The sequence below is a fragment of the Macrotis lagotis genome, chromosome 3, assembly GCF_037893015.1.
Source record: "Macrotis lagotis isolate mMagLag1 chromosome 3, bilby.v1.9.chrom.fasta, whole genome shotgun sequence".
NCBI lineage: Eukaryota > Metazoa > Chordata > Mammalia > Peramelemorphia > Peramelidae > Macrotis > Macrotis lagotis.
In genome coordinates, this window is record NC_133660.1 from 72,427,124 (window position 1) to 72,447,499 (window position 20,376).

At 37.7% G+C, this 20,376-nt stretch overlaps 1 protein-coding gene across 1 annotated transcript in view; it reads right to left on the bottom strand.

Annotated features, from left to right (window-relative positions):
• Nucleotides 1-20,376, bottom strand: part of TENM3 (teneurin transmembrane protein 3) — a 3,314,517-nt gene that overhangs the window by 20,584 nt on the left and 3,273,557 nt on the right. The window contains exons 33-34 of the mRNA XM_074231559.1: nucleotides 4,260-4,435; nucleotides 3,324-3,559 (exon numbers count right to left, since the gene is read on the bottom strand). Of these exons, the coding sequence (XP_074087660.1) occupies nucleotides 3,324-3,559; nucleotides 4,260-4,435 (412 nt within the window). The remainder of the gene's footprint in view (nucleotides 1-3,323; nucleotides 3,560-4,259; nucleotides 4,436-20,376) is intronic.

The window sequence follows — 20,376 nt, forward strand, 5'->3', positions numbered from 1 at the left end:
TATTCCTATATTATAAAGCTCAATAGATTGCTGACATCTTGGCTCACATAACCAGGATACAAAAAGACCTTGACAGGCTAGAATGATGTGCTGAATTTAATAAGGTGATAAAAGTATGAATTCCTAATCTTGGGGCACAAAATTTCAAGTGGACGAATACTGAACAGCAGAGCACAAGATAAAAATTTCACATAAAAGTGTCTGGAGTTTCTTACATACTATAAGAGCAATATGATACTGCTTTTAATTCCAGATCCTTAGACTCTAGTAACAGAAGTTGGGTGGACAGAAAGGAGGGAGGTTATAGAATTTACTGCTATATTTTTCCCTAAGAAGACCACATGTAAGAGCTGTTTGGCTTTAGCAAAATACTCTGACAAGCTGGATTGTGCCCAGAGAAGAGTAAGCAGGGTGTTAAAGGGATTTGAAACAATTCTATATGAGGAGCAATCAAAGGTTTGTGGAGTTGATGTAGGGAGGGATATAAAGAAAGACCAATATCCCTCTAGGCTGTTGTGCCTGGACCTGGAACTCCAGAGAAACTAGGGCTAGATGACCTGGGAGTTATCTGTATGGAGGTGATCACTGAAGAGACTCCTGGAAGAGAGTGTAAAGAGAAAGGGGTGCAGGACAGTCTCATGGGGTCTCTTGTCACCAGAGAGGGCAGGGCCAGAAGATCTAGATGACTTGGAGAGGGATGGCTTAAGTGAAATATACCCAACGTAGGTTCGATCAGCAACTTCTCTTTTGGAGGAAGGTAATCCCTGGAGACACTTCTTCATCAGGTATAAGAATGAAAATAAGGTCAGATGAGATCTGAACTTAGAGAAAAAGCACTTGAATAATAGAGAAAAGAAGTAGTTCATGGCCATTGGCTTAAAGAATTGTAAGTATCTTTCCCCTTATGCCCTCCATGAGAAGGTTAATAACCAGAACACAGGTCCAGTAGATGGTGAAGGCTTGAGTCCTTCACAGGAAGAGAGGCTACAGAGAGGCCATGGAACCAGGGAGTCCTAAGACCCACACTTTGACACTGACTGAATCATGAAAACTCCCAGTGACCCAGAAAGCCCTCTAAGGCTGAAAATTTCAGAGAAACTACCAACCTGTACTGATGTAGTCATGTAGGGGAATGTCCCTGCACAATGAAGTCACACTGTCTTGTAAACCACCCCCCCAAACTAAAAAAATACCCTACCCCCCAATAATGAAGTCACAGGTTAAATGCCTGATCCTGTTTTTTATTCCAATAATGCCAAACTCAAGATCAAGCAGAAATCTGCATATTTGCTTAGAAGTCCACAAATTATCATTATCTGTTGTATTTTTATTTATTTTGTTATACATTTCCTAATTACATCTTAATCTTTTAATTAATTAATTGGAAGCTCTTTGTGGGCAGGGACTGTCTTTTGTCTCTTTTTGTATCCTCATTACAGTACCTGGCCCATAGGGGATGCTTAATAAATGTTTATTGATTGATTGATTGATTGACTTATATAATGTGACATTTCTGCCCTACTGTATTCAAAGCATCATGTTTGATGGTCTAGAGGTATAGTATAATGGCCAGCAGTTTGGGCATCCCCGTCAAAGTTTTCTTTGACAATTTGAAAGGATTCCTTCCTCAGAATTTTCCTAAAGCATTTAATAAGATATTTGTTCTATCACATTCTACTCTGTCTAATTCTTATTAAATAAGGTACACAAGGAAGTCTTCTGTATAGATTGTAAACTCTTTGAGGACAGGGACTGTGGGGCAGTTTAGCACTGTGATTTGGTGTGGGGGGGAGGGGTTAATCCATACCTGCAACTAATGAATATCTGATGAATGATGGAATGACCTAAGTCCCTTGGCCCAAAGAACTTTCTTAGAGGGTAGATGAATGATAAGGGAGATGTTAAGATTATGATGTACCATTTTTAGTTGGTAGTTTGTCTGTGAACCAACCCCAGTGCTCTTCTGCCAACTTTTGATGGATGGCCATTAGCAAACACCTTGAAAAAATGATGTCCCTGCCATCATTTTTTGCCTCACTGCTTCTTTTAGTTTCTTGTAAATAGTTGGTGACAGAGTTGGGTAGATATTGTTGTACCCTGAGGGACTGCCAAGGTAAATAATTGTTACTGTGGGTATGAGAAAAACATAAACTTTTGGGGAGCCAAAAATAACAGGCATTAAAAGGCACATTTTATGTTCTGGTCCCTCTCTCTTGATTGTAGTGACTTTGCCCAAAATGGCAAGGGATGCAATACTAGTCAGGAAAAATTGTCTAAAATTATTCACCTTTATTTGATAAACTGCAGTGTATTTACTAATAGAATGACTGAATCAGGTTCAATTCTAATAATTCAGATGTCTGTTGTGGTCCTAAGGTGGTCTCCTGGCAACCTAGTTTTGGGTACTTAATCTATGTTGTCTTTACCAAATAGCTGTCATAAATCATAGTTTGCCTGCTAGATATATTTGGCCTACTGTAAGACAGGGAGGGGAAAGAAAAAATACCTTATAGAACTGTGAAGGTACAGGTAGTGGAACATTTAGAAAAAAAAATCAATTATGCCACTGAGATCAGAAATAGGAATTACTAGAATATTTCTCAGAACAATAATAAAAATGGGGGGGTCCCATTAATAATACAGAAGAAACAGTTTTGGTCTGAAGATGGCAATCTAGAGTCAATTCAAGATCTATTTTAGGAGAACTGAAAGGGAGTATAGAAGCCAAATGAAAAGAGGGAAGTCACCTTCAAGTAGAGTACAATAGAAGTTCAGTTAACCATTTTGTAGATTATCACTTGGGCTCTTCTTAGTGCCACCTTTAGAAGACTTGGAAATGTTTACATATTAAAAAGCCAAATTCTTTTATTTCTGTATCTTTAATGTGAGGGAGTCAGCTCTGGCCATGGGCAGAGTGCAAAGAAGAGAAGCCATGGAATTCTGATGTTAATTAGAAGTCTAAACTAACTTACTCGACCAATTAAATTTAATTACTCATTATAGTGGCTAAGCTGGATATTCAGTGCATTTATTTCTTTGTAATGCCATTGGAAGTCCTAGAAAGATTAATTTTCAACTGTGGAGGTTGCCCTAGAAAAGGAAACTTTTATCTTTGACAACTTTCCCTTATGGATTTTGAACATAAAAATATTTTCTGAAAAAATTAACTTTAATTACATTGAAAGTTTGCAAGCAAGTTTGGCAGCTCTGATTGGCTTAGCTCATGTGCCCATGGTCAGTAGTTATCCAGGGTAATTCTCATGTCTTTTGGCCACCAGTGCATGCCAAAGATAGAAAGAATGTTTACTTGAATGTTTACTTACCCTAAGCTTTCGACCAAAGACATTGACTTTTCCCTGGGCTTGCTCTTTTCGGAATCTCCACTCCACTAAATTCTGGCCATTCTCTCCAGGGAGAGTCATGTTTCTTTTAGCCACTGTGGGGTTGGCTGTGCCAGCAAGAACATGTGGCTCTGTTTGGTAGTGTGAGTCTAGACCGCTGGCATAGATAATTCTCAGGGAGCCATCATAACCAATCTGGTAGCTGTTTCTTAACTGATCTGAAAAAGGGATGAAGCAGAAATATATGAACCATGGAAATGGAATAAACATATGGAATGCTGTGTAATTAAAAATGATATAATTCTTTGAATGATCTGCATTTGTAAGGAAAACATCTTTAATAATGCCTTTTTTAGTTCATAATTTAAGCAGTTTTTTCCATATTGTTTCTTGCTATAAAAGTTTTGCATGAGTATAAAGAGATAAAATCAGTATTTAAAATACTCAACCCATCTCCATTCCTATAGCTCTTTCCTTCCTCCCCCATTGTTTTTATGTTTGATAGAATGTGGGATTATCCTTTAAGATATGGGCAGTACAATCAACAAGATGTTGTTTTAGGAGGCTGGATGTATGTACATAATTATTAATCTATTTTCTTCAAGATTTTAGAAGATTCACTCCCTCTGTTTAATGTCATTAATTGGTTTAGCAAAAACAGTGTTAGGTAAAAACAACAATAACATCATTCCTTGGGGGAAAATCCATTTATCAGCTAAATTAGGTTACAGGGCATTTGGCTAACTTCCCAGAGGAGTTTGACTATCATGTATTTATACTATTGGTATTTGGGGGATTTTGAAGGGGTATCCTTATTTGGACTATGGTTGTATTCTTTGTAAAAGAAAAACCTTGAATGAAGTTAATATTTAATCTATCAAAACACAAAATTAGTCTAAAGTAATGTTTTTTTGTTACCTTGAACCATAGTATAGAAAGAATCAATCGATGACAAATTTGAAGTGATGCTGACATCCTCCTCCCTGCTGGATGATTCAATGTCCACTGTAATAGCCTTGTCCATTTCGCCATGAAGGTTGGTGACCACTCCAGTTGGAAATGTCACATTTGTCAGACGGCCCTCACTGTCATAGCTAAAGGAAAAGTGGCACCTTTTCAGTACTTGACAGAAAAATGTCCAGGTTTCACTTATTTTACAAATATAATAAGCAGAAATAATATTAGCAACAGAAATTTGGTAGAATGTTTGTCTTTGTGCATGAGATAGGCAGTGTGGATTTCAAACATGCTTTGAAGTAGTCAAAAGCCTGTTTAACATATAGAAACCTCAATCGGGAGAACAAGAGTAAACAGAATGGCTCTCCAGCTCAGCACATTATTCTTTGAAGTGTGACCAAAATCTTAGTGCACATCTAATTTGCCATTTCAAAGGACTCATGTTTGCTGGTATTAAATTCCTTAGCATTGTTCAGTCTTTTTTATACTATTACTCTAGGCTGAATTTAATATTATAGTTTTTTTTAAGAAAAAAAGGATTTACTATCTCCTGTCATCTTTGACAGTGTATTTGTGACCTTATAACTTTACATATATAATAAGAATATGTACACACATATGTTTACATATATATATATATAATAGATGGAACATATTAATACACTTGAATAAATGAAGGTATCATTTTCTGGATCTTATTTTTCATTATTTTTTGGAATATATTACTATAAATAATTTCTATGCTTTGAATGATGATAGTGAGTTATCTATACTGGCATATAGATAGGTGATACTTTAATCAGGCAAAGCTAAAGAAATGTTGATTCTATCATTTTTCCATTTATATGATTAAAGTTTTTATGATATTAATTCAAAATTTTTTTCATTATTATGAACTTTATGAACTTCAGCAAACAGGAAGATTCCCTTTTACAAAGAAAAGAAAAAGATTACATATGTAGAATGCCATAAATTTCAATTATATGCAGCTTGTTTTTTAAAACATATGTATACATACATATAATTTAACATGATAGTTCCACTTCTGCCCTATAAACTCTTTGGACATTTTTCTGTCCTTTCTTGTGTATTTTAAAATTGCATCATTGATACACTTTCTTTTTCTTTGTTTATTGTTTTTTCGAATTACTATCATACTTCCTTCCATTCCCTCTCAAATTTTTAACCTCCAAGAAAAGCCCTGCCATCTTAAAAAAAAGCAACTAATTTTAACTCAATTTCTAAAATATAAGCAAATAGAACGTGAATTTTAAGCATCTATTCTAAATATGTATTAGTTGAAATTACAAGTTATTTTGAAAGCATCTCCTGATTTCATGATTTGTGACAGTGCCAGGGAAAATTTTGTAAAAGGAGATTGTACAGGGAAATATAAAACTATGGCTAAAGAACAAGGGATTTAATTAAGGCAACAATAAAAGCATTCTAAAGTTTCATGTATATTTGCCTTAGAGATGAAAAGTACATCTGCAGAACTACACATATTTGGCACTACAAAATGAAGTGGAGAAGGAAACAAATGCCTGTATAACCCAAGGCCAACTCCTGACTTGCCCAGGGTCACATAGCAGTTGAGGTGGGAAATGAAAGCAAGTCTTCCTTCTCCAAGGTGCCCTGCTCTTTCAACCACACCAGATCATCTCTCCTATAAATTATCGAGATTTCTCTAAGTTTTTACCTTAATTTCTTATTTGACTCTGGGTACATAGTGCATATATTTTTCTGATGCATTGCTTAATCAGGCTCTGTGATAGGATTTATAATGATCATTTTGTCATATTGTCATTAAAGCACTAGAAAAGAAAAGTGATAATAGGAAAAATGAAAGGGGCAAAATAGGATTTGATAAGAATGGGACATAGTAGTAAGTTAAGTTGTTACACCCTGAAGGAAACATGAATACAGAAGTTTGGAGGGAAAGCGAACAGGGAAAGGATTATTCTAGAAAGTATGAAATGTACCAAATCGGTGAGGGGGCATTTTTACCCTCCTTCCCCAGCTCACAACTCTTCCATAACAACTTAGAAAATGTTCAGTCCAAATTCTGAATAGGAAAGCCGAGAAAAAGTCATGGTCATTTATTCCAGGCCAGTGCAGCTTACAGAGAGAAGTCTAACCAACTACGGGTGGTGCGGCCGTGGGCGTGGGGGTGCCAGGGACAGGGTCCAAGGGCAGGAAAACGCCCCGAGGACCCCCAAAGTGGCTCGGGGCGCAAGGGCAGCAGCGTCGCGGTCAGCCAGGCTTGGGTCGGACCAGCCCTGGGCAGGGGGCTCCTCGGTTCTCCCCTTTGGCCCATCACGTAAGGGTGGCGGACAAGGCCAGGGGAGCCAGCGGCGCGGGTGCGGGCGCGGGCGACCTGCCGAGGAACCTCCGGGGAGCCATGGTGACAGTCGCTGCACGTGCTCAACTGGGCCATCGGCCTGGGCAGAGGGGCCGCCGGTGCCCGCAGTGGGCAGCAGACCTGCGAGGCCTGCCCAGCCTGGCCTGGCGCCTGTGCCCCTTCACCCCCGATGTACACGGACCCGGGATCCCAAACCTGGAGAGTCCACCCAAGACACCGGGGTGAAGTTTCTTCTGCTTTAGTGCAAAAAGCAAAAATAAGTTTACTTAAAGGAGAAAGAGAAATTCCATTTTGTCAAAGATGCTATTGATAATGAGTTTATTTCATATCGGATTGTACATGTGCCAAGCATCCCATGGCTTTTAAAAATTATTTAAAAGGAAAAAGATAAAATTCTGTAATAGAGAGGGACCTCAATTTACCCCTCCCAGACCCTGTGTAAATCTTAACTTTAAGGTGCTGAAGAGAGTTTTGGTTTTTTTAGGGGGGAAACAGTTGGGGATAAGTGACTTGCCCAAGGTCATATCTCTAGTAAGCCGCTAAGGCTCAATTTGAGCTGGTCCTTTATCTACTGTTCCATGTAGTTGCCCTTAAATGGAAGCTATTTTGAGAAAATTTATAGTGGTTAGACCTTATACTTGTTTTTTTTTTTTGCAAAGCAAATGGGGTTAAGTGGCTTGCCCAAGGCCACCCAGCTAGGTAATCATTAAGTGTCTGAGACTGGATTTAAACCCAGGTGTTCCTGACTCCAAGGCCGGTGCTTTATTCACTACGCCACCTAGCTGCCCCGACCTTATATTTGTTAAGAGAATTTGTACAGCTTAGACCTTATACTTGTTAAGGGAATGTGTACAGGTTAGACCTTATACTTGTTAAGGGAATGTGTACAGGTTAGACCTTATACTTGTTAAGGGAATTTGTACAGGTTAGACCTTATACTTGTAAAGAGAATTTGTACAGCTTAGACCTTATACATGTTAAGAAAATTTATATACATGTTACACATGTGAAGAAAACTGAATGGGACTTAAAAGGAGTATACTTTTTTCTCGGCACCTTCACAAAAACTGATCATGTATTAGGGCATGAAATCATAACCAAAATATGTAGGAAAACAAAAATCTTAATACAATAAAAATTACTTTCAATCAAAGGCCTTTAACACAGATTAAAAAATTTGTAAATGTAAAATTGTAAACATTGTAAAAAAATTGTAAGCAATAACTTAATGCAAAAGAATTTGTGGGATGAACCTAAAGTAGCACTTTGGAGAAACTTTACATCTAAACTTTTTAGAATAGAAAGAATAGAGCAAAGAAATGCATGTGCAATTAAAAAAATTAGAAAAGCTTTTAACAAATTAAAACCCCCTCAATTAAACACTATGATAGAATTCCTCAAGATTAATGGAGATATTAATAAAATTGAAAGTTAAAAAAAGAAAGATTAAACTAATATATAAAACTAGGGTTTTTTGTGGGGGATCATTGGTAAATTTGATTTTTTAAAAAAGCTAAGGAAACCAAATTACTAGAATCAAAAGCTAAAAAAGATGAATTCACAACCAATGCAGATATAAATATATAAAATGTCTAGCTTAACAGATCAGGAAGCACAATACTTAACCCTATCTTAGAAAAAGAAATTGAACAAGCTTTAAATGAGCAATATAAAATCTAAAGTGGAAAAAAATCCCCAAACCAAATAGATTTATAAGCAAATTTATCAAATATTTAAAGAATAAGTAACTCTTGTATGACATAAACTGTTCTAAAAATAATTCTAAAAAAATCCTTCCAAATTCCTTCCATAACACAAATATGGTTATTGTTATCAAAACCAAGGACAATCAAAGTAGAAAAAGAAAACTAAAAACTAATTTCCCAAATGAATATTGATGCAAAATTTTAAAATAAAATACAGGGAAAGAGAACATGATTGGACCATATTTATACCAGGAATAGAGAGCTTGTTCGATATTAGGAAAACTATGAGCATAAGTGACCATGGCAATAACAAAAAGAACAAAAATCATGATTATTTCAGAAAATGTAGTAGAAGTTTTTGAAAGAATACTATTAAAAACACTAGAAAGCACAAGAAAATGGAACTTTTTTAAAAATAGTAATTAGTATTTATCTCAAATCAAGAATAATACTTAATGAGTAGTTCACATGGAATGTGATAATGGATGTCCTTGTTTCACCCTAATATCCATTATCAACATTTTGATTCCATGTGAACTAGAAACACTAGCTATAGAAATAAATAAGAAACTGAAGAAATTAGAATAGCAATGAGGAAACAAAACTATCATTTTTTATAATGTTCTGATGAACTTAGAGAACCCTAGGAAATCAATTTTAAAAACTTGCCAAAACCATTAACAGCTTTAAGTAAAATTGCTGTATATAAAATAAATGCACATGAATCATTATCATTTCTATGTATGAACAACAAAATCCATCGGAAGAGATAGAGAAATTCCATTTAAAAACTGCATAAGTATAAAATATATGTGTGAGTCTACCTGTCATAACACACATAGGAGCTATTTGAAAATATTTACAAAATATACTTCTCACTAACAAAGACATAGCTAAATCACTGGAGAAATATTAATTACTCACAAGCCAACTCAATATAATAAAAATGACAATATCACCCAATTTAGTTTACTTAATGCCATACCAATCATGTCACTAAAAACTTACTTTATAGGGTTAGAAAAATATAACAAATTCATCTGGAGGAACAACAGGTCAAGAATATCGAGGGAATCAATGGAGGAAAAATGTGAAGGAAGGTAACCCAGCAGACAAGATTACAGATTAAATTAAAAATTTATTATTGTCAAAATTTTTTTTAATATGGATTTACAAATAGAGACACTAAAGAGAAGAACATATTAGGTATACACTATACAGAAGCAAATGATCACAGTTGCTTAAGATTTTGCTAAACCCAAACATTTTAGCTATTGGAGCAAGAATACACTATTTGATGAAAATTATTGGTAAAACTGTAAAGCAGTCCGGTAGGAACTAGTTATAGATCAACACCTCTCATTGTAATTACTAGGATAAGTTAAAAATGAACGGCATGATGTTATGTCTACATAAAAGGTGATATCACAGGCAAAATAATGAAAGCTGAAAGAAAGTACCTATGGGTAAGGAGAGAGTTCATGACCCAACAAGAATAGAGAGGTTCACAGAAGGTAAAAAAGGAGAATTTTCATTGAATTAATAAATATTTTGCAGAGGCAAAATCAATGCAGAAGAAATGTAGACATTGAGATAAAATTTTTGTAGCAAGTTTCTCTGATAAATGTCTCCTTTCTTAAACATATTAGGAACTGAATCAAATTTATAAAAATAAGAGCCATTTCCAAATTGATAAACAATCAAAGAAAATTAGTAGTTTTCAGAGAAAAAAATAAAAGCCTTCATTTATATAAAAAGTGTTATAAAGCTCTATAACTAAAGAAATGAAAATTAAAATAATCCTGAAATACTACCTCACATCCATCAATTTGGCTAAGATGACAAAAAAAGGGAATGACAAATGCTGAAGGGGAAAATGCCCTGTTGATGGAGTTATGAACTAGTCTAACTATTCTGGAAAGAAATTTGTAACTATGTCTAAAGGTCTATGAAACTTGACCAAGATACCACTATGAGGCCTATACCCCAAAAGGATCAAAGGAAGAGAAAAAAGACATATATATATATATATATATATATATATATATATATATATATATACACACACAAATATTTATAGTAGTTCTTTTTGTGGTGGCAAAGAATTGGAAACTTAGGGGATGTCCATCATTTGGAGAATAACTGAACAAGTTAGAGTATATGAATGTAAAAGAACACTATTATGTTATAAGAAATTATGAAAGGGATGATTTCATAAAAACCTGACAAGACTTGTATGAAAAAGTGAATGCAAAGTGAAATGAGCAGAAATGCAAAATGAAATGAGCAGAAATAGGAGAATGATTTATACAGTAACAGTAATATTGATAATAAACTTTGAAAGACTTAGTAACTCTGATCAACATGATATCCAATCAGAATTTCAAAATTCTCATTAAGAAACATACTATCTACTTTCAGATAGAAAACCGATGTAGTGTAGACTGAAGGATATTTTCTTCTATTTCACTTTCTTTCTTTCTTTCCAATATGAAACATTTTTAAAGGATATGGTTAATGATAGGGAGGTTTCAAGAAAAACACAGGTAGAGAGAACATTCAGCAAGGGAGAAGCAAGAAGTGAGAATTGAAAATGGAAGGAAACACAGATAAGAAGTAGTCAAATGACCACACTGATTTGATTAATTCAGCAGAAAATAATGAGCCAAAACATTGAAATGAAATGGCTAGAAAAAGGTCACAGGGCAGGGAAGGATGAAGACAGGATGTAGGGAAGAAAGATTGGAATGTGAGAGACAACACAAGAAAATAAATGTACCATGAATTTAATAAGCTCTTAAATACACCCAGATGATTAGAGGCATAATTGGAATTTTTTTTTCTTCTTAGATCTCCAAAAGCATACACTGTTTTTGGAGAAACAATATGAGCTAGCATTTATACGATGCCTTAAGTTTTGTCCTCTTGCCTTATGAATATCTCATTTAATCTTCAAAACAACTCCAGGAAGTTGGCACTATTATTCTTTTCAATTTATTTTAATAAATGTCTGAGACAGGATTTGAATTCGGGTCTTTCAGACTCCAGATCTAGTGTTCTTTCTGATAAGTTACCAGCAAAATATAACATATCTATACTGTCTCTTACCTTAAAACTGACCTAAAGAATTACGAATTAACAATATTAGTTTCTCTTTTTATGTTTCTGATTCACAGATCATTCATCCCCCCCCCCATTGTTCAAATATCTTCTGTTTCCTTCTTCACTATACAGGAAGGTGATATTCTAAAATAATTATAAGGAAGTACCAAAACGGGAGGAGTAAGATGTGAGGAATAGGACTGTTGTTCAGGATGGTGAGATAATGATCCTGACGATGAAGACTTTTCTCTCTCTCTTTTTTTTTATCTTTGTTTTCTTTTGACTGGAAAGTATAGTACAAAAATTACCAATGTAATCTTGGGGCACATTCAGACTAGTAACAGGGTCAGAATTAGACTATGCCATGTTGCCCTGATAAAAACCACATCTGGAACACTGTGTTCAGTTTTAAAAAAAATCACCAATAAGCAGAAGAGAAACCAGGGGAAGGCAAGTAGGAGAGGGGCTACTAGATGAGGAGATACGAAGACCTCTACTCATTGCTTGCATAAACTTGGACAAGATACATATCCTAAGTGGGTTATGATTTCAATGTAAAATGAAGGGGTTAGGCAAATGATTTTAATGTTCCCAAGAAAGTGATGAGGTTTAGCATGATCAAACAAATCAAGGGACATATAGTAGCTGTCTTAGGGATTAACTCTACTCTGCTTGGCCACAGTGGGCAGAATTGGAAGCAATGGCTAGAAGTTGTCAAGAAGTGGATTGAGGCTAAATGAAAGGAAAATTAGATTAGATCTGCCCAAAGTGGAATAGGATCTTCTAGAAACTAGATGTAATGTGTAGATTGTAGAAAGGCATTTTCTTCAGGAATGGGCTAGACCACATGATCTCTCTAGTCCTTTCCAATTCTGAGATGAGGTCTTGAGTTTCTGTGGCCCAAATAACTCATCATCCAATAGCCACCATAATAAAGAATCTCTCTAAACTTATGTAGGCTGATTCCTTAAAAGTCAAGTTGATACACATTATGTATTGCCAGACTCACATTCTAAACCTTTCCTGCTTTGTAAGAGATTTCACTCTGTTGACTCATCACAGGAGAAGAGGGGTCTAGGGAAGGGGGTGGTTCACTTCTGGTCATTGCAAAGATGGAGTGGGATTTTAGATTCTGGCTGAGCACTGGGGTAACTACTTGCTTAAATTACTTTGCTGAAAATTATTTCACACAGTGTTTTATTGCCTTCATTTTAAATAACTTTGCTTAAAAATGTGTTTCAGCCCTAATGGATGTGAGAATGAGAAAGGGTATAAATTAGATGAGCACCCAAGAGCACCCCTTGCCACAACTCTTGGAAATATGACCCACTGAAACAAGCTCTTTCCTGAGGCTCCTCCCTCATCCATCCTAAGCCCAACATTTTCTTCAAAGAGAAAGCATTGTGTCACAGGAGTACTGATTTGAAGTCAGAGGATCCATGGTTTTTGAATCCCAGTTCTGATATTACTTATGTAACCCTGAGAGAGAACTGCTTTCCCTGTTTAGACCTCAGTTTCCTCCTCTACAAAATGAGGGAGCCCAGAGTGGATAAGCTGTAAAGCCAAACAATTCATCCATGAAGGCAGGGAAAAACGCTTTACTTTTTAGTGCTTTTACTCTTCTGAGACTTCAGTGATTCCTTATTACTTTCTACTGAAGATGGGGAAGAAAAATCTACTTCCTCTTGCTGCTGCAGAAGAATCTTTTCCTAGTTCTTAAATTACATGAAGTTTCTTATTGTTTTAACAACCCCTAAATGTTATAAACTGCTTGGTGGGGTACCAATCATGACAGTAAGGGAGCCAATGTTCTTCAAGAGTCCTGTGAAGGGCTGTTCAACATGGGAGTGCTCAAGCAGTTTTCTTTTTACAGGTGGGTAAACTAAGGCATGGAATGTTCATTTAAGCTCTCTTCCATCCCTGGAACCCCCATGCCCTCATTCCTTTGCTAGACCACTTCAGCTCATTGAAGGGGAGAACCATGCTTCAGCCTCTGGCCAGGCCTCTTGGCCTGTCCTTTCCCAACCTTCTGCTGGTTTAGATTTCCCAGGAAGGACACTTCATCCTTCTTTTAGAGAGGGAATTTCTCCAACTTCTGACTCTTGTCTTTGGTTAGCTTTGCCACCAATTCCATTTCAAGTTGGGTAGGCGTTTTGCATCCCAGGATGCGCAGTACAGTGAGATGAAGTGTGCTGCTTGAGCCTAGAGCCGCCACCTATTACCATTGGTCTCTTTTGGAAAGGAAAATACAAGAAACCTTTGAGCACAGCATAGTAAATGTATTGAAGGGTTAAGTGAGAATTTTTTCTGCTTTACAGTTTTGGCCTCCACAGATCTAAATTTGTGTCTTAAGAGGAGAGACCTTAACGAAGCCAAGCTGCCAAGATGCTGTTGAAGCTCGGTCCAAGGCAGGATGGCAGCTGAAAAGTATAATGGCCAATAGAATGTAAGCTCTGTAAGGAGAATAAATTTCATTCTTGTTTTATCTATGTCTTGAACTTGTCTAATTATGAAGCCATGATACTTCAGCAGCTCAAAATCCATTTGAGAAGAAAAGTATCAGCTTCTTTGTTATAAGGGGTGGTTCTCAGGGAAGGGCAAGGGGTGTGAGAGAAGGGAAAGGGAAATCTGGGAGCTATAAGAACAAAAGGTAGCACTACAACCTATTGGAAAGAAAAGTTATTATTATTATTATTATTATTATTATTATTATCATAAGACTCTGTAAAGAGGAAATAATCTACATAAAACACTTTTTTTGTTGTGTAAATCATTTTGTAACCATAACATATATCAGCTATTATATTTACTGGCTAACAATACATAATAGTGTAGTAGTACAGGATGATTGCTACCCAGCAGGTGCTGCAGGGGTTCATAGGTAGGATAAATCATTAAGGATAGGGGTGATTGGAAAGCTTTTTGTGAATGGTAATGTTTTGCTGCTTACTATCTGTGTGACTCTGGGGAAGTCAACCTTTCTGAACTTCAGTTTCACAATCTGTGAAATGATTGAGCTGAACTAGATGTTCCCTGCAGTCATTTCTAATTTTCATTCATCCCTAGGATCATAGATTGATAGTTGGAGGGGTGTTGGATATTGCCTAGTTCAATGATTTCATTTCATAGCCCTGAGATCCAGAGAGGTTACAAGTTGTTCAGGCAGGTCCCACAGATTGAACATGGGCTTTCAGAATCCAGCCATTATTCTTTACAATGCCCATTGCAAGTCTTAAGTTCCTATAAGGTGAGATTTAAGCTTGGTCTTAAAGATTTTCCGTAGTAGAGAGGCGAGGGGAATGTGATGATGGAAATGATGAATAGCTTCGGCGTTAAGTTAGGGATGTGTGCTGTGTAATCGAGGAGCACTAAAACTGACCAATCTGTTTCTTGACCGAAAGACAATGTAGGAGGTAAGAAGGCTGGGCAGCTTGTGGAAGTCCTTGAATGCCATAACCTGGACTTGGAAATCATCCTATTAGGGAGAATACTCGCTCCTGCCCTCTGAGATCCAATTGTGAGGATCAAATGAGTCAGTGTTGGTAAACTTTTCATTCTAGTCCCTAGCACACGAGAGGCCTAGTCACCTTCTTCCTACTTTCCTTCCTTTTTGCAATGGGGAAAACTGAAGAGTTGGAAGCCTTAGAAGAAAAGTAGTAAATGGGGAAGATTAACACAGTGGAGAAGCACAGTGACAGCTAGTGGTTAGAAAGCTGATCCTGGAGTCAGGTTCTGTTCCTGATGCATGGGAAGTGGCTGACCCTGGGCCTTCAGCTTCCTTCTCAGCTTCTCTCCTTGCTCCCACTTTTCATTCCCCTTCTCCCAGCCATGCTGTGGAATCATCAATCTACTCTGGTAGAGGCAGTTTCCTCACTAGGATCAAAGTGAGGAAAGTTCAAAATAAATCAGAGAAGGTCTCAAGGCCAGTGAACAATCTCTAGAAAAGTCACATGAGGGGGCAAAAAGACTTTACCCAGAGTGGGAATTACAAGAGAGGGGCCCTTCATAATGGTGCAGTGTTAGAATGTGGTAAATAAAGGGGCGTGAGGTAGAGTCAGAGATGACTCCCAAGAACTTTCAGCCTTTGTAGGCTTCTGCTGCTCCATCACAGTTAGCTTCCCCCATCCTTGAAAGAAATAAAAAATGGAGTAGTTTGACTGTGAGTGCTAATAAGAATGACAAGTAACATGTCCAGGATGTAAAAGATCTCTGTGAATTCTTTGTCTGTAATTTGTCTACAAGTTTCTGGTTCAAATAAGTGCTAGTCTATCTCAGTGGTGAACCATGCCGGCTCAGCTCTGGGTTGGCAGTGATGGTTTTGCTCTAATAGCTTTTTGGATAAACACTGAAATGGCATCGGGGGAATGTGAACAACCTCTGAGTTTCCTGATTTTTTTCCCCCTCTAGTCTTTTCCCCATATAGTCTTAGTCTCATAACATCAAATTCAACACACAACTGCAATCTCTCCTGCTCCCCTTGACCCTCTTCCCAAAAGGCTTTCATCGGAAAGGACAAAGGCCTTGGGGCTCTCCAGCACCCTGTGCTCTCTGCCCATTGGGATGGATGCATTTATTTGATGTTTATCTACTGACTCTTCTTTAATTTTCCTTGTATTTCTGCTTGGACTTGATATTTGGGTCTTTGTAGTAATTTTAACAATCTCTTTTTAACTCCCCTTTAGAATAAGATCCCAGATCAAAAGCTCTGACCCATCCTCCATGGTAAAGAGATGCCCTCTGCCTCTTGCCAAGAGAGCCACTCCTCACTGGAGACTAGCATTTGTTCAGATAGCCATCAATATATCATGGTTAGTTCAGAACACAAGAAACTGCAAATCAATTCCAGTGGAAACAATTTGTGGCTCTTGAAACCCTCCTTTAAAATAGGGCAAGAAAATTTCTTATCATCGGTGCTTCTCTAATAAAATGACTTCTTCATTCATTCCCCTCCTGACTGTGCTTCTGACTTTCTGGATTTCAGGATCATGGTCCACACCATGACTCAGTCACAGGATGTACCTGGAGCCAGGGCTGCCTGGTGTTGAGAGCAACCTTCTATTTACTATGCCAGGCTGCCTGTGGGTACCCATCTAAGATGACATACACTGCAGAATAGTTGTGGTTCTTCAGTGGTAGAGTCTAATTACTGGAATTCCATGCTCTGATGAAATCATTTAAGTTCAAATCATAATGATAATGATGATGGTGATAATCTGACATCTAGATGTGTGCACACATATACACACCCATCTTTAAAGTTTTCAAAATACTTTATACACATTTGTTTCCTTAGAAATCTTGTGAGAAAGGTACCAAAGGCAACACCCCAACCTTATTGATGAAGAAGCTGGGACTTGGTGAGTCAAAACTGTTGGTTATAGGCTTGAAATTTAAACTCATGGCATTCAAAGGATGACTAAACTTGGGTCTGAATTAATCTACAGGCTGCAATGTGGTTGCTTAAGTTGTTATTTCAAGGTTTACAGGGAGGGATTTGGGCTGGGTTTACCACTAAAACTGAATCACATTTAAGCAAGTTAAAAATGGGCCTGAAACTATTAAAGCAAATCTAAAATTTTGAAGGTTATTATGTCTTCTGTCCAACTTTACCTCATTCCATTCCTTTTACAAACTGTCCCCCTATTCTCTCCTCAGTCATTCTTCACGCCATCCTTCATGCTCAGAATGAACTTTATCCTCTCTGTAGCCCACATCTATTAAGGTCCTTTTCTTCCTCTAAGTCCCACTCCATAGGCTCTTAGATTTAGAGCTGGATAGTACCTTAGACATCATTGACTCCAACTTTTTTTTTCCAAGTGAGGTTACAGAGATCTGAAGAGGTAAAATATCCTGCCCAGGGTCACACAGTAAAGGTCTGAGATAGAACTCTCCCTCAACAATTTTAAAATAAGCTCTTTTTTTTGAGGTTTCTTTTTTTTAGATTTTTTTTCAAGGCAATGGGGTCAAGTGGCTTGCCCAAGGCCACATGGCTAGGTAATTATTAAGTGTCTGAGGTCAGATTTGAACCCAGGTACTCCTGACTCTAAGGCCGGAGATCCTTCCACTGCGCCACCTAGCCGCCCCTTTTTTTGAGGTTTCTTACAGCACTTTGCTTGGACTGATTCTTTGCACTTATCTCATTCTCTGTGGATCTGTCCTTCCACCCATTCCTCGAACACTCTGTAGTAACTACCTTTCTATCTCCTAGCACTTGCATATAATAATTAGTTAATACTTATTGAGGTGAAGAACTGAACAGAAACAGTTATTGAGAATTATTTAGAATTAAATGGCATTGATGACAATTTGGATGCCCACAACTAGTAGGGTTAGATTTTAGTGTGGGATTCTTCCCCCCCCCCCCCAGTCTCTTCTCTTGAAGAAATTAAGGCAGTAGAAATACAGTTTGGGGTAGGTTAGCTCTAGGTTGCTCCTAAATGGGATAATTGTTGAAAGTATGCTATGACTGGCTCCTCTTTTCTGCCCCAGGTATATATTCCCATCCATGTTTTTTTCCTTGAAGTCTACATCTTTATACTGGATAGATCAAAAGGAGAGTTTTGTGTGCAATTGTGTAAATTTCTTTGTCACTTAGCTTCAGATTTCAGTCCTTAACTTCATAAATAAAATAGGAAGGCACTTTGTGAACCCCCCAAAAGGATTTTTGAATGCTATAATTATTTAACAAAAAAGAAATTTAAAGCAAGTGGGCAAATAGAAATAAAATTTTGTTGGAATTTCTACATTACAGAATGTTTTGCAGGAGTATAAGGTTGACTTTGCCACATCTGAGTGGATGTCGAATGGTGGTGAGCAGTCCTTGGTCCAGAAATGAAGGTGAACTTCCTCTTGTCTCTTTCTCCTGGATTCTGACAGAGTGGACTGAACAGGATGGAAGGTTCGCCAGCAAGCCTCAGGACTCTGGCTGGGTCACCTAGCCTCTCAAGGTCCCTCTTTCTTGCCCATCTAATAGAAGTTGGTTCCACCAGATCATCTTGAGGGTCCTTTCTAGCAGGGCAGATTTCTTCCTCCATGACTCCTGGCTGCTGGGGGCTGTCTCACACTTTCCTTGACTGTGGTTTGGAGTACCTATGAGGCCAGATGATCTTCCCCTGCATAGTCAGCAGACCTTCTTCTTCTTTTGCCCTATTCTAGACTCTTTGAACACCCTCCCTAAAATATAGGTCTGACATGTCACCCAGTAAACTCCAGTGGCTCTCTATTACCTCCAGGATTGAAAAAAAAAATTCTGTGATGTTCACAAACCTTTATAACCTGCCTCTCCCCACCTTTTCAACCTTCTTCTACCTTACATGTCCACATTCCCCAAGGTCCTGTGATACCAGCCACCTCCTCACTGGGCCTTTTCATCGATTGTTTCCCTCATTTCTGACTCTTGGCTTTCTTGGCTTCTTTGCAATCCCAACCCAAACCTCACTTTTTAGAGAAAGCCGCTCCTTATCTCCTTCAAGCCTTCTTCCCTCTGATGACCATCTCCAGTTTCTCCTGTCTGGATCTTACTTGTACAGGATTCTTGGCGTGTTGCCTTCCTCTTTGGGCTCTGAGCTCCTTGAGGGTTGCCTTTTGGCCTTTCTTTGTCTTCCCATGGCCGGGCCCAGAGTAGACACTTTATCAAGGTTTGCTAGCTGACCCTCCGACTGGGGCCAGCAGCTGTGGGCCAAGCACAGTTTGTTCTACCTCCTCTCGGGGAGCAGAGTAAGGCCCTGTACATTATTATTCAGGCACTTCTTTCATGTTGATACATATGGAAAATACATCATAATGTAGCAATTAAATTGTTTCATTGAGCTTGTTAGTGCCATTAAACTCACATTTGCATAGAGAGCAATTAGTATACTTAATGCAAGAAGGAAATGTCTGGAAGATAAGCTGTTGATACACAGTTTATAATAATGTTCTTTTCACTTGTGATATTTTTACCTCAAAGACCAGGGTGTTTAATTCCCTCCCTTAGAATCTCAGGTGGGAAACAAGTTGGAACTGAAACAAATCTAGAATTACCAGTCAAAGAGGAGAAGCTAGGAAAAGCAATTACATTAAAATACTAGAGCTACTCCCAGCAACTCCCATGAATCTCATCACTGACTATCTGCTAAGAAATATGGTACTTAATTTTTACTCAACAGCGTTCTTCCTGGCAAAGCCCTTCAGCTCAGTCTCATCTGTTTTTGAAAAACCATGTGTGACTCCACTTGGGTGAAGTCTTCAAGTGGGGGTTGGGGAGGGGGTGGATCTCAGTCTTCCCTGTGCCAGGACCCTCTTTTGTCATCTAGGGAAAGCACAGGGACTCTTTCTCCAATAATGGGTCTAAATGCATAAAATAAAACTCACAGGAATTCAAAGGAAACCAATTAAATTGATATACACTTATTGAACTATTTTTTTAAAGAGGTTCACTTGCTCAATCTAAAGCAGATCTTTCTCTGATTTAGAATTTTAATCTATCAGCATTTTAGGAATGTGAATCAGGGCAGCATGAGTGGAGAAAGGGCCACCTTGGAGACAGGAAGACCTGAATTCAAGTCCCAGTTCTGACTTCTCTATTAGCTCTTAATGCTCCAGCTAACTTTTTTTATCAGCTATAATTTACTGTTGTGTCAAACTGCATTGGTGGAGGCTGCTTTCATGCTGGGAATTACATATAGAGATGAAAAAACAAAGAAAAAGATGAAAATTCAAGTGCCAAACCAACCATTTCAGACACATCCTGAACAGTGGCTACCTAGGAAAGGAAGGCACCCTTCCCTGCCTTGTCCATAATTAGTAGTTTAGATGGCTGTTACCATATAATTAGAAGAACCTGAGAGGATGGTAGCAATGGAAATGTAGAAAAATGGGCACAGTCAAGGATTCTTCTGAGAAAAGAATAAGAATTAGAAGCTGGTGA